Source organism: Helianthus annuus, chromosome 3, assembly GCF_002127325.2.
Source record: "Helianthus annuus cultivar XRQ/B chromosome 3, HanXRQr2.0-SUNRISE, whole genome shotgun sequence".
NCBI classification, from domain to species: Eukaryota; Viridiplantae; Streptophyta; class Magnoliopsida; order Asterales; family Asteraceae; genus Helianthus; species Helianthus annuus.
In genome coordinates this window covers 142,309,679-142,324,395 of record NC_035435.2, presented here as the reverse complement: position 1 = coordinate 142,324,395, position 14,717 = coordinate 142,309,679, and the positions used below count along the sequence as shown (strand labels likewise).

General features: G+C 35.6%; 2 protein-coding genes across 2 annotated transcripts; both read left to right on the top strand.

Moving 5' to 3' along the window:
• Positions 1 to 3,520: 3,520 nt before the first annotated feature.
• LOC110932145 (cysteine-rich receptor-like protein kinase 10) lies at positions 3,521 to 4,054 on the top strand. Its single transcript, XM_022175502.1, has one exon. It carries the CDS (start codon positions 3,521 to 3,523, stop codon positions 4,052 to 4,054), a length of 534 nt encoding a protein of 177 aa, XP_022031194.1.
• A 398-nt stretch (positions 4,055 to 4,452) lies between these two features.
• LOC110932144 lies at positions 4,453 to 9,140 on the top strand. Its single transcript, XM_022175501.2, has 7 exons — positions 4,453 to 4,866; positions 4,946 to 5,080; positions 7,205 to 7,311; positions 7,438 to 7,786; positions 7,862 to 8,029; positions 8,157 to 8,290; positions 8,634 to 9,140. The coding sequence occupies exons 1-7, from the start codon at positions 4,453 to 4,455 to the stop codon at positions 9,091 to 9,093; spliced, it is 1,767 nt and encodes a 588-aa protein (XP_022031193.1). The 3' UTR covers positions 9,094 to 9,140.
• Positions 9,141 to 14,717: the final 5,577 nt, after the last annotated feature.

Below are 14,717 nucleotides of genomic sequence, written 5' to 3'. Positions count from 1 at the left end.
CTCATATGATCAGTCTGAAACCAGGGCATTCTCAGGCAATATCCCGTCAATCCAACCAAATACGCGATGTGAGTATACTTGACCCCTTTTTATCGAATTTTGGGTGTAACATACGTTCCTTATAAATCGAACTTATCAAACGAATGATTCAAATTGTCAATTTATCACTTGTGAATAACTGTTCGCATAGAAATACGTGATGCTAGTTGCATGTATGCTAGGACTTATACTCGTGACGTCCCACCACGACTAGTATAGTACTATTGCGCCCGACGGGGTCTAGTTATGCCATCGAAGAATCGAGCATCGAGGACTTAGCTGGTAGTATCAGTTTTGTGAGTATATATGTCGTGTATTACGTTTATGCATATGGAAATTCGCAACACTTTTTAATCTATTATTCTATTACATATCAAACCTGTATACTCGCCAATACTTTTGTATTGACATTATTTTAACGTATGTTGCAGGACTAGTTGAAGTCTACATCAAATCAAGCTAGGAAGTCTAGAAACTCACCTAAAATCTAGGTTGTCGGATTTGAATTGTTCGAGAGGACAAGAAATCTGTGATGACTTATGTGATTGTATTATTTGTTAGTATGGGATAACGAATGTAATAAATATTATCGCAATATAGTTGTTATGGATTCTCTTGAGCAATCTGATTCGCCTAGTGCCGCGCCCCGATGATTCCGCCATCGGTTGGGGTGTGACAGTTTAAATATGAGTTTTATAATTCGGTAAATCCTCACGGTAGTATAAAGTGGATGGCTTAAACCATTTAGGCTTAAAGCTACATAATGGGTCATTTGCGTAAAAGTGTCAAACTCGAGGGTAAAATGGGAATATAATGATTTTTCCCATTCACGGTCCATCACATTTGAAGATGTTAAGATATATAAATGAAAATCATAAGTGGGAATGCGAACTATAAATAAACATACTCGGTTAAAGAGTAATGATTGAAAGGTTTGGAATTCTTAAAAAGAATTCGGATTAATCAAAGTTCGGCCTTTGAAAGGTCGAACGGGTCAATTGGCATAACCGAGAACCGGATAATGGTCACATAAAACGAAAGAATAATACCCCCGGTTATGGGGTATAGTCGTAAAAATAGTGTTCTTGCAAAATGATGTAACTTCTGTGAAATCGTTTGCTTAAACATGCAAACGAGTCAATTATTTAAAATATATATATTGGAATCAATTGTGTAAAACAAATTTTGTGAATCCGGATCATAGGTTCACAAGTTAGAAATGTGGGCAAATGTTTTACAAACGCGTAGGAAAAAGTTTCGTGTGAAACAGGCTAGTATTCGGAAAGTTACGCAATTTTTTCATAAAAAGGGCAAGTTTGGAAAAGCTGCAGACTGGCCAAACCATAACCTATGTTTGGCAACCGTAGGCTACAGTTGAGACCTGCTGCCCAGGTTGTTTAAGTGTGCCATAAGCTACGGTACACCAACCATAGCCTACGACGGGTTTCACCAAAAATGATTTTGATTGTTGTTTGTTGTTTTTGGCTTACAAATCCAAGTCTAAGCACCATATATCTAACATATGAGTTGTTATTGGTGTATAGGTGATAGCTAGGACCGAATAGAACTGAAGATCAAGCTTCCGCTTAGTTTCGTTATATACGAACCAAAATACTTATGAACTTTATAAGTGTTTTATATTTTATTGAAGCCTTAACATGCTAAAGTGTTAAAGTGTTTTAAACATTTATGAACTTTTATTAAACCCGAAACTTTGTAGGAACGTTTATCGCATTATTTTTATAAAATGCAAAGTTTTTATAAATTCTCAGTTATGTAAGTATGGGTCTTACATTTTAGCTCATTTTCCACTCTTTTTATCAACCAAGACCTGTAAAACATAAACGAATCAAAAGTATATACATTCTAACTAAAACTTAATCTAAATCTAACGAAAAAGACACAAACTATACAAGATAAATAATGTATTTTGCAATACATCAGACCCTTAAATTTTTCTCCTTTTATTTATTCTTTCACAGTTTATGAGTTAATTTAATATTTGCTTATATATGATTATCAGGTCATCACCGACATTTATAATCTCATTTTAGGAAAGGTATATTGTGATCATCATGGTAATCGAGAGTTATCTTGCAAGCTCAGGTTTGAAGAACAGTCTATTCTTGAAAGAAATCCCACCCTTGTAGAAACACCCACTTTTAGTTTGGGTGTTTGGATTTGGATGGTTTACTTTGAGTTATTTGATGTTTTGATTTGGATGTCTATTTTGAGGAATATTGGATGTATAAATTCTTACATTTTAATGGAATGGCAACATGTTATTAATTGTTATGTTTTTATGAAATGGAAATGGAATAACCAATTTATGGAACCAAAATGGAATACCGTAAATGGTAACAAAACGGTGGTATAATGTGATAAAAAGTGGTAGCAAAATGACAAAATGTTGTAGCAAAACGGTGGCAAAATGTGACAAAGCGGCAACAAAAAAAGGTGATAAAAAAGCGGTAGCAAAATGGTGACAAAACAAAATGTGGTAGCAAAATGGTGACAAAAAGCGATAGCAAAACGGTGGCAAATAAATGGTAGCAAAATCGGTAACAAAAAATAAAACGGTAGCAAATAGGTGGCAAATAGGGCATCTATTACGTGTGCTTTTGCCACCGAGATTTTGATGGCAAGATGGTGGCAAAAGAGCACTTGCTATCGTTTTGTGACCGGAAATGCGGTAGCAAATACCCTATTTTCTAGTAGTGTAAGAGGATATATGTAATTTAAATTTTGATTGGGGTATATATGTAATTAATAAAATTTACAGGGGGAGGTATGCAATTGCTCTACTATATTATTATTGATTATATATTAGATAAAGACTTTGTCAGTAAGACAAATATATTCTTACAAGGAATCCACTAAGAAGTGGATTTTGCCTAAATAATTTAAGAATTATTGTAAGAAAAGGCATTTTAGTCCTAAAACACAAATTCACACCCCTTTTGTCTTTTTTAATATACAACAAACAAATCTAGCACAAAAAATTAGCACTCAGAACAAAAAAAAATTATTGCAAAAAAGTAATATAAAAATTCCAGCACAAAAATGTTATGCAACATATAAACACAACACAATTTTTTAGAGTTTTGTAAGTTGGCATATTTTATATAACAATATGGTACTCAAATTAAAGATAAAAAGATGTTCGATTTTGTGATGCAACGTTTTTAAAAAAATAATGTCGTATAAAAAGTTATGAATGTTTAACACAAAAAAATTGTAGCAAAAAATGTGTTCGATTCCTACAAGAGGGCTTTTTCTAGATTTATTGGGTTTCCTTCTGAATTGGTGTATATGCATTATTGCCTAGTGGAGCACGATCATATTCTAGTGGTCCGTCAATCCAAATTTGCCGTTCAAAAAAAAAAAAAAAAAAAAAACTATATGCATATAACATGGATAGCTCTTCTAATGTTCATTCAAGCTCTTCTTTTCTATATATTTCAACAATATAATTTCTCCCATGGAAGAGTGTGATGACCTCAAAATTCCATTGGAAGATGTTATATTGGCCACCAACAATTTTGCACTCAACAAACGAGTTGGGTGGGGTGGGTTTGGAACGGTGTACATAGGAGAACTCTCTCGCCCAGAGGGACTCATAACGGTAGCGTGTAAGCGTTTAGATCCAAAATTCGGGCAAGGGGATGTTGAGTTTCAGAATGAGATCAGAATCCTTAGCAAATACAAGCATGAAAACTTAGTCACTCTCCTACACTTTTGCATTGAGGGTGACGAGAGGATCCTTGTGTACGAGTATGCAGCTCGTGGGAGCCTCGATTGCTATTTAAGCTACCCTAGTCTTACATGGACTCAACGTCTTAAGATATGTGTTGGAGTTGCCCACGCACTAAACTATCTTCATGATCCAAAGGACGCCCAACATAGAATAATCCATCCAGACATCAAAAGTTCCAACATCCTTTTGGATGAGGAATGGAATGCAAAGGTTTCGGATTTTGGTCTATCTAGAGACTCAGGGGCGGATTTAAGTTGAGAACTACGGGTTCACATGAACCCTTTCGGTTTCAAATTTTTAGTAGAAATGTTAATATACTTTCATGTAGAGAGATCACAGGTTCAACTCCGCCTTAGGGTAAAGTTTTTTTGATTTTTTTTTTAATTTCAAAATTTAAAATTGAACTTGGGTCTTAACATTAAACCAGCGCCCCCATGAGGCTATAAGTACGTTTTTTTTAAATTCGTAAAGACTATCGTATTTAAATTATCGTGTTTCTAATTTCTAATGCCAGTGTTTTTTTTTATTATTGTATCGTATCTTTATTATGTGATGAACCTTACCCGACCGAACCGTCGAATCGACCCGAAAACTTTTATGTCCGGTTCTATGAGCATGTATAAATAGTGAACCACTGAACCCACTGAAAAAAATTCATGGATCCGCCACCGTCTAGAGTTGGCCCGGCTAACCAACCTCAAAGTTATGTTATCACAAATGTAGCTGGTACGCCTGGATATTTGGATCCGTCGCAACTGAAGACGCGTAAACTCTCAAAAGAGTTTGATGTGTACTCTTTTGGAGTTATGTTGTTTGAAGTTATGTGTGGGAAATTATGTTGTGAATATGATCAAGGTAAAATAATTCGCATGTTTGTGCCTGAGTGGAAAAGATGTTCTAAGGAAAAGAAATTAAATGACATAGTCTGTCATGGTCTAGAAGAACATATGGAACCTGAATCTTTGAATACGTTCTCAACCATCGCTTATCGATGTTTAGACGAAGATCCTGAAAATCGACCAAAAATGGCCGAGATCGTGCAAAAACTTAAGATTGCACTTGAACAACAAGTAAGTTTTTCTTTTCATTTTATTAAATGTTCCCATAATATATAGGGATAAAAAGGGTAAACTAAAAATGTTGTTACAGGAAGATTTGGACGATATCAACTTTGAAGAGCTGCAAAGGATTGCAGATCTTGCTGTACCTCCTCTATCCTACAAGACCCGAAGTCAACTTCACTCGCTTTTAATGGAAGGGGTGCTTGTTGACAATGGCAAAACGGTAATTTGCTTCTACTTACGAAATATTATATAATGCATAAATAACATGAACCTTTACTACCATCTGGAAATAAATAAATGTTTACATAGAAAAATACATAGTTTTAGTGTTGACTTCTTAGAAAAACAGAACCCAATTTGCAGAAAACTGAGAATCACTTGGATACACTCCAAGAATCGTGAATTGCCACCAATTCAGTTAATTATTATTATACAACTACAAAGGACATGGCAAGGAATAGTGTTAGGCCGGCACTTCACCATTGGTCTTGTCAAATTACGATTTTACCTTGGTTCAAATTTACAGTTTTACCAACGGTTTTGTTTGTTTTTTTTTTTTTTTTTTTTGCCCGGGCAAATTACGATTTTGCCCCAGTTCAAATTTATAGTTTTGTCATCGTTTTTATGTTTTTTTCCTGACAAATTTTGATTTTGCCACTGGTTCAAATTTACAATTTTGCCATCGTTTTTCGTTTTTTTGCCCTGACAAATTATGATTTTGCCCTCACTTTAAAATTACAAGCATGCCATCGTTTTAGGGTTTTCTTTTTTTATTTTTTTTTTTTTTTTTTTTTTTTTTTGCAAAACTATGGTAGTATTTTATTTTAATTGGCTGACTCGATGTAATTTTATTTGTACCAGGCACTCGCTCATTTGTCCTGACAACTTACAATTTTGCCTCAAGTTTAAAATTACAGTTTATCTATAGTTTTTTTAGCAAAAGTATGGTAGTGTTTTGTTTTAATTGGTTGACTCGTTATTGAGATCGTGTTATGAGTAGTGTTATGAGTAGTATGTACAAGTAACCAAAACACATACGTACATGTTATGAGAGTGAGAAATATTCGACTTACCGCCCCATAACGCGAACGAAGGATAAAAGTAGTTTATTACAAAAGAAAAGCTAACACGTCTTGTGCTGTGCCCAGACTAGTGTACTAATTTATTTAATCCATTACAAAAGGAAGCCCAATATGTAAGAGTTAACCGGTCCAAATTATATATACCAAACCCATGTAAACCCGATCTTATTAAATTAAAACGAGTTTGCACTCCCGCGTCTCCTATCGTATTTTGGTGCATCAAAAACAAGATCAGCCGCTATAGGGCGTTCTTTTAGCAACAAAAATAGACACTAGCGGTGGCTTGTCGTGTTGACGGTCGATAGCTACAAGTGCATATTGATCAGGGAAGTTTTTTGTGTAAAAAAATCCGATCAAGATTACTTCGTTTTTTGTTGTTCATAAGGGAAAAAGATGGCGAACGCTGGTTCGGGTTAACCGGTGTAACAGAGAGTATGCGGTGATGACCGGTGATCAGTTCAGTTCGGTTTCATGGTGATCGAGTTTTATTTGGTGGGGAAATTTAACCCAGGTTTGATTGTGTTTTATTTTTGTTGGATCCTTTTCCTCCATGGAGGAAAATCGCAGTGGGGAGTTCTATTAATTTTTGGCAATAAAACCAATGGGCGTGTCGCAGAAGAAACGGAAGAGCGAGGAGCTTAGGGATTCGTTTGGCGACTGAGGAACGGATCAACCGGTGGGTTGTTGTCTTTGTTGGTGGTTTATATTACCGGGGACATATTAAGGAGGAGTGTGACATGGTGGTAAAACAACGATCAAATGAGGGTTTAATGAGTTTCAAAATTAAGTGGGTGAATGAAGAGATAAGTCTAAATTGGTGGATTATCTATAAAGTTTAAATAGGTTAAAGATAATTCAAGTGGATTAGATAAATATAATTTGGTATATTTATTTAAATAGTTTGAATTATCTTTTTATTAGATAGGTTTATTTAGTTGGTTTATTTTATTATTAAAAATGGTGTTTGAGTTAGGTTAGGATTATAACGAATTTGGTATAAATACATGGTTATGGTCATTGTAATTTGTGTGATTTTCATTGATAAATAATAAGAGTTGAACAAGTTCGTTCATACCGCGTTTATGTCTTTTGATCAAAGGTCTGATTTTCCAACACTAAGTGTCATTTCCTCGTGCAAATAAGAGTAAAATAAAATTAAAAAACTGTAAATGAAACATACCACATTGATATAGTCAATTATTTGATGAGACAGATAGAATAATTTTTTTATATATGTACTAAATGAGATATATATTTGACAGTGGTTGTCAGTAAACAAGAAAGGACAACATTGTGAACTTATATCTGCACATAAATGTATGCCTCCATCTATGCAGATTTTATACCCGCATGAAATCCCAGTTTCAAGGTCAGTTTAGTGCTCATATCTTTCCAGATCCACTTCTTATGTGGGGGGGGGGGGGGGGGGGGGGTGAAGTTTTGCTTCATATTTTTGTTTAATCCAACTTTAATATGGCAGTCATGATGTGTGCAGATTTCAATACAAAGTAGACTATCTGTTATTCCTAGGCTTGAGATTGAAAGTTAAGACTCAATTCTTGTCACCAAATGTCACATACACCATAAACCTTGTCTACAAATGTAAGCATCCTCTTCAGCACAACCTGCGTATACCCTTCAAATACAAACTAGAAGAAATGAGCGAATATTCGAAATCATGTGTTGCACATGTTGGGGAACATGGATGGCTAAAGACTGAATTGTTCCAGTTTACTAGTACCAAAAAGAAACATAATTTTGACATTCATTTCTTGAGTGAGATGAAGGGATGGAAAAGCGTACACCTTTCCATTGAAGGCGTTGAATTTCGTCCTGTAGACTTTGTATGTTATTTGATTTACTGCATTTTCATGTAACATTTCATTTCAATAACTTAAATTCATATACAATATTTATAGGAGCAAGATGAAAATAAGGTGGATGTGCAACCGGCAGACGAGCTTGATTGGGAAGAAAGACTGCCAGATGATTACACCAAAATAGTCAAAAATATTGATGAGTCGACGACTCAAAAGGAAATTTATTTTCTTCTTCGCAAAGGCGTCTACATCAATAATTCACAACAGGTATAAGTATAACGCATAAAGTATACCTTCATGGTTATGTTCCAAAATGGCATTTTCATGTTATGATGAAGGTGTAATATCATAAATCATTACTCATAAGATACACTTTAATTTGTTGACATATCAGTGGTTTTCAATCAGTAAGAAGTCAAAGCAACGTCTTATGCTCCCTGCACGAACAATTTTGACAGAAGAAAAATCAGGATGCTATTTTCTATCACGACGAAAAAGTTGGCTATGGAAGGCACTGCCAGGATCAAGGTTATATATGTCCCCATTTATTGATTTTTATCATTTGTTGAATAGTAAAGTAAAGATTATATATATATATATATATATATATATATATATATATATATATATATCATGAAAGTAAAGATATCATACATAGCGAGAGTAAATAATAATACCGGAATAATTATTTAGATCCTTTCTATAAGTCTTATGGGTGAATAAAAGTTTTCATTAGGCTTGCGCTGAATGATCTAAGTAACCAATTTTATTCTTTAAAAGTAGTGTCATCATGTGATTATAGAAACTAAGCTCAGTTTTCATATATATATTAAGTCATTCATGCCTTGTTATTTACTTTACTATCCTACAGATTCAATGAGGCGGCTGAAGCTTGTGAGAGAAATCATATTGTTATCCGTGCACAAATAGAATCCCAACTATTGTCACATGATACAATGTATGCATGTTACCTCGTGTTCAAACTACCTGAAAATGCCTCGGTGTTTGAGGGTATTGTGATAACAGGTTTTAAGGGACATTTTTCGTTGGGTGAAGCAACAAAACACTATACCTATTTAGTTGCACCACCTCATACCCCGATTATCAAACTACGCCCTGGTGAGAGAGCAGCAAGGACCCGTAAAATAAAAGGTCATCCAAAACTCAGAAAGGATGGTTGGATGGAAATTCCAGTGTGGGAGTTTCAACTTGATTCTAATTTTGGATATTCTTTCTACATCGATGGTTATTTGAAGAGTTTCGATAAATGGAATTTTACCGGCCTTCTTATCCAAGGCATTGAGTTCAGGCCTGCTAAAGCTTTTATGTAATGTCAATATGGCATGTAAATGGGCAACAAGCTGCACCGCAACCCCTTTTAAATTATTATTCACAGATTTTGTTTTCTACTTCGTAATGAATTGAACTTTATCCAAAATAGAACTAAGTTAAATGAACTTAGAATCTTTAAAGCTGCTACATAAGAAACTTGTGAATAAACTTATCTCACATAAATACAAAATAAATTAATCCTTGAAGAAAGGGAAGTAATGGAGAATGTCAAGTCGAGGCAAATAGTAAATGAGTCGGTTGAAAAGATACTGGACATGAATACTAGGTAATTTCAATTAAAATTGAACGTTTCCCTATTAAATTTGGAGTTAATTAATTTGTCAAGTAAACGATTAAATAGGGCCTGCATCACCAATGGCTCCTATCTTTTGTGACAACACTTTTAAGAGCCAAAATGAACAATAAAAGACTACTACGCTTGTTTTCATACATTTGAATAACTTTTTGACTTATGAGTTATGAACCAACTGATTATATAAGAGTTCACAGCATCTAGTACGAGCGAAACTTCCTTGCAGCTCTCTGTTGTATTTTTTTCTTGTCTTGCTTGAATTTGCTTTGCAACATCACAATCTCTGAAAGATTCAAAAATTTCAAATATCAATTTGGTAATGATGATAGTAGCGACAATGGAAACGGGCTGAACGGGTCAAGCTGATCAGAACTCTGAGGGTGTAAGGGGTGCTCACCTAATAGGTGAGTCCCCCCTCTTACACACAACCAATCACATGGTGCCATGTCAACTCCCCTAATACCGATTTTTGATGGCGGCACTCCCCTATTAGGTGAGTTCAAAATTATTTTTTTTTTTTTTTTTTTTGTAAAATTATGGATGTTTAAAAATTATATAAAAGACATTTCATTAAATTTAAAAAAAAAATACATCGTCACTAGAAAAAAAAAACACATTCAAACTAGAAAAAAAAAACACATTCAAAGTAGAAAATAAAAATTACATTAAAACTAGAAAATTAAAATTTTAGAAATCGCATGGCCACCCGTACTTGTTAGCGATTTCTCGCTTTCGGGCGAGGATGATCGGCAACATACTTGGCGGAACATCGTCGTGCGGCTTAAGGAAGGTTTTCATATCTCGATCGTAATTGTAGTTTTTCATCGTCTCGATTTGTACCGATATGAGCTCGCGAGCCTCCGACTCTCTTTTTTTCCTCAATTCGATCGCCTCCAATTCTACCGCTTGCTTCGCTTCTTTCATGGCGGTGTACACTTTGAATTGTGCCGCCAACTCGGCCGAGCTTCCCTCGGACGATGTAGCTTGACGCTTGTCTCGCCGTTGTGCTCTTTGTGGCGAGGGATCTTCGTTCATATCCGGTATTGAAAAGTCTACGTCAACCGGCTTTCTTTTATGTGCCGAACCTTCACCTTCCTCGCCCATCAATGGGACTTGGGCCCATTTCTCGTGTTTTCGAACGACCTCCCACGCCTCGATGTGTTGAAAACCGCTTGGAAATTTCGCTTTAAATTCTTTTAACGCGATTTTCATCACGTCGAGATCTTGACATCCGCTTGCTCGTGTGCGATCCTACATGTTATAAAATAAAAAAAAATTATAAAGTGTTAAAAAAGTATGAACTTAGAAAAAAAATAAAAAATATGCAATGTTAAAAAAAATATAATTTTTACCGCTTGTTGGTATAGGCCCTTGAAAAAGTTTATTTTCGCATGCATCGGGTTCCATTTAGACCGTACTTGATGAACGGTCCGGTTACTTCCACCGATAGTTTTGTTAAAGTGCTCTAAAATTTTACCCCAAAAACTTTCGCGACTTTGTTGATTGCCCTTTTTTTTGTTGGTAGAACAATGTACCCACGCCTTCGCCAACGCCTCTTCTTGTTCTTTTGTCCATTTTTCGCTCACCGTTTTCCCTTTTTTTTTTTTCTCGAGCCTCGTCTTCTTCGTTGCCCGCGTCTTCGTCCACATTATATTCATATTCCTCGTCGTCGTCGCCCAAATTTTGAGTTTCGGGCACTACCTCATCGTCCTCGTCGTCCTCGTCAATAGGTAGAGGACGTTCGACATTTCCTCGTGTAGAAGGAACTTGTGGAGAACGATAAGCATATGGGTCGATAGGTAGAGGACGTTCTCCATTGCTCGGTGTATAAAAAATAAAAAGTGAAATGGTTGTGGTTGGAGAGTTTAAAAAAATATAGAGAATGAGATGGGTTGTGTATAAAAAAAGGGTGAGAATGAGATGGGTTGTGTATAAAAAAAGGGTGAGAATGAGATGGGTTGTGTATAAAAAAAGGGTGAGAATGAGTTGAGTATTTATATTAGTTTAAAAAAAGTGATTTTTTTTTTTTTTTTTATAAAAAAGTCGACCGTTCAACGGTCATCTCCTCGATCAACGTGCAAATTCAAGCGGTAACCCCACACCCAAAATGAACCCCGATTCGGGACCCCGCGGGGATGGCGGCGGTGTTCCCGATCGGGGAAATCCTTCACCGCACCACTCCCCGATTGCGCCCCGTACACCCTGAGAAGTCATCTAAAAAAACTTCCTAAATCAGATATTTAAAAAAAAGTCCAATTTAACGGAAATGATAAATACCTTCGGTAAAAACCATATATAAATATAAAAAAACTTAACCATTTATGGTACAAAAGTGTTTTAGGTAAAGCCAACCCACTAAGCTGCAGAAAGAAACCAAGTAAAAAAGAATAAGCATACCATTCCTCTGTGCCTCCATTTTCTTAAAACTATAAAAAATGATGTCTACTGGTTTAGCTTTCTTTTTAGACATTTTATCCATTACAGCAACCTGAGCAACAGAACCAATTAGTTGTACTACTTTCAGCATTTGTTGTTTTCTTTCAGCCCTTAAAATGTGTAACAACTGTCCAACCTCCTGCTGGTTCTTCTTCCCTTTCTTTTCTTTCCTGCATTTTTTAGGTTTACAACTTGATGAAAGATAAGTACATACTTGAGTGACAATTGGTGATTTTGGTATATTTTAATTTACTACTTGCAGACCAAGCCGTATAAAACTAATAAAATTAGCTAAAAAAACGAGTCAAGAGATCTACCGGTTTAAAAGTCATCCAATTTGACACCTATAGCAAGAAGCAGCATCCAATTGGGTAACATGTCATCTAGTTTTTTTTTTTTTTTTTTTTTTTTTTTTTTTTTTTTTTTTTTTTTTTTTTTTGTCACTGACCAGATTGGGTTTTACTTTACCCAAACCGTGTTTGTCCAAAAAAAATATTTTCTTTTAGTTTGTTTCAAATATGCTTTACATACATCATATTTATTTACTGATGACATTCTAACTTTTTGAGCAAAAATGAAAGGCAAGAGTGGTGGCGGCCATTCACCGTGGACCGAGAACCCTTTGAAGTCAACTTACACTAGGATTTGGAAAAATATCATGAAGATTGGCAAGGGTTCTGGGCATCAAACCATAGATGCAAAAAACAGACTTGTGCTCAAAGGGAGTGTTTGGGAATGCTTATTTTAGTGATTTATGTAAAAATATATCCTTTATTTTCATGTTATTTTTCAGTTTAATATTTTTTTAATTGTTTTTAATAAAGTGTTTGGTTTATTTTTCATGTTACACATGTTCATTGGGCTGGATGCTGGATGCTGCGAAAGGAACAGTGGGCCGATGCTGACAGTTGGGCTGGGCTTGTTGCTGGCAGTTGGGCTATATCAAGTGTTTGGTTTAGTTATCGCAGGGAGAATAAAAAGACGGAGGTCAAGGACACTTCTAGATGAGCAGATATTTTTCACATAGTCTTCCTTGTTTTCTCTCTCTAAATACCTAGGGTTTCATTTGGTTTAAGCACTGATTTGTCTTGAATCAGTGAGTTAGATCGAGATTCGGTGTTCTTGTAAGTGATTATCGTGTTGATAATCCTGTTAGTTGAGAGTTTTGTAAGATTGTTGTGTCTGTTCGTTGTTCATTCGTACAAGTAATCATTGAAATTTAGATCAAACTGTTCGGTTGGGTTTCTTGTGTCGATTACTTCGTGTTGATACCAATTTTAACATGGTATCAGAGCATTGATTGCTCTTGGGATTTAGTCAGTGGTTGATTGAGTTCCGATCGGTGTTCCGCTGCGTATTTGGGGTGGATCTGGGTAGTTATCTTGCTGCCGGTTCCAGATCTTGAAGATTCTCATTGCCTTGGAGTTTGTGCTGTTCGTGTTGCAGAAACCCTAAATCTAGGGTTTGTGTTGTAGTCCGAGTCTTGGTGAACTTTACTGTTTGCCGACTTCGGTGTGGATTACTTTGGAAGAAATATTGGAAGCTGCCGCTCTGATTAGGGTTCAATCCTCGAAGATTGTAAAATCCTAATCAGATTTGGAGGAACCCTGACTTGGGTTCATCTTCTTGGTGAGATCTTTCCTTGTTATATTTTTTTCGTTTTCCTGCATTTAGGCATTATTGTTGCCGGGGTAGTGTGGACCGGTTTGATTGATTGGGACACAGGAAGGGTTCATCCTGTTGCATTTTATGTGATTATTTGCTTGTTAGTTGTTATCTGTCTCTTTCCTGTCTTAGTACTTGTTGTGTTTTGATTTCTGTGTTGGTTGTTATTTGTTCTTTTTTCTTGTGTTACTTGTTGTTGCTGGTTTAGATTGAGTCTAGGTCTAGTTGGCTCCCTTGATAAGGCCTGCAGAGGCACCTTGAGTGATGAACCTCTGATCTGGTCCCTGTCAAGGTTTCGCCGGTCAGGTTCTGTTTGTTGCTATTTTCTTGTTGTTGGTTCTTGATTGCTATTTGTTTGTGAGTTATAATGGTTGATGGTCCGGTTATCTCAAGTGGTGGTCCTAGTGATCCACCACCTGAGACACTTGTAAGTAAACTTGATGCGAGTGACCCTTTGTACTTGCATCCATCTGACTCTAGTAATTTGACTATTGTTTCCATTAAACTGAAAGGATCTGAGAATTACACGGTTTGGTCTAATGCTATGCAACTTGCTTTACAAGTAAAAAATAAATGGGGATTTATAGATAAAAGTTGTGTTAAATCTGAAAACAATGAGGTTCTTGCTAGGCAATGGGATAGATGTAACTCTATAGTATTAACTTGGATCTTGAATTCAATTAGTGAGGAGTTGTACATGGGTCAAGTGTTTTCTAAACTTGCTAGTGATGTGTGGACGGATTTAAAAGAGACATACAATAAAATAGATGGGTCAGTTGTGTTTGATCTTTATCAGAAAATAAATAGTTTCTCTCAAAATGGTTTAACTGTCTCGGACTATTATCATAAATTGAATGTTATGTGGAGGCAATTAGATCAAATCTTGCAACTGCCTGCTTGTACTTGCGATGCTGCAAAAGAATTCAATAGTTTTAATCATATGATTAAGCTAATGCAGTTTTTAATGGGTCTTGATGGGGAATATCAAAGTGTTAGAACAAATTTGTTAATTAAAGAAACTTTACCTACAGTTAAGGAAGCATTTGCTGTTGTTTCTAGGGAAGAATCCCATAGAAATTCCAGCAGTGGTGGTAAAAAAGGACAGACCATGGTTTTTGTGTCTAAAGCTAATCAACCTGTTGAGTTTAGGAAAAACAATAAAGTTTCGAATCAAAATTTAAAATGTTCTCACTGTAATAAAGTAGGTCA

Bases quoted from the DNA above. Each gene is read 5' to 3' on its own strand.
- LOC110932144 (XM_022175501.2), top strand. From the start codon at position 4,453: ATGGATCCGCCACCGTCTAGAGTTGGCCCGGCTAACCAACCTCAAAGT. The intron at 7,312-7,437 runs GTCAGTTTAGTG...TGATGTGTGCAG, and splicing joins CATGAAATCCCAGTTTCAAG to ATTTCAATACAAAGTAGACT. The intron at 7,787-7,861 runs GTATGTTATTTG...CAATATTTATAG, and splicing joins AATTTCGTCCTGTAGACTTT to GAGCAAGATGAAAATAAGGT.
- LOC110932145 (XM_022175502.1), top strand. From the start codon at position 3,521: ATGGAAGAGTGTGATGACCTCAAAATTCCATTGGAAGATGTTATATTG.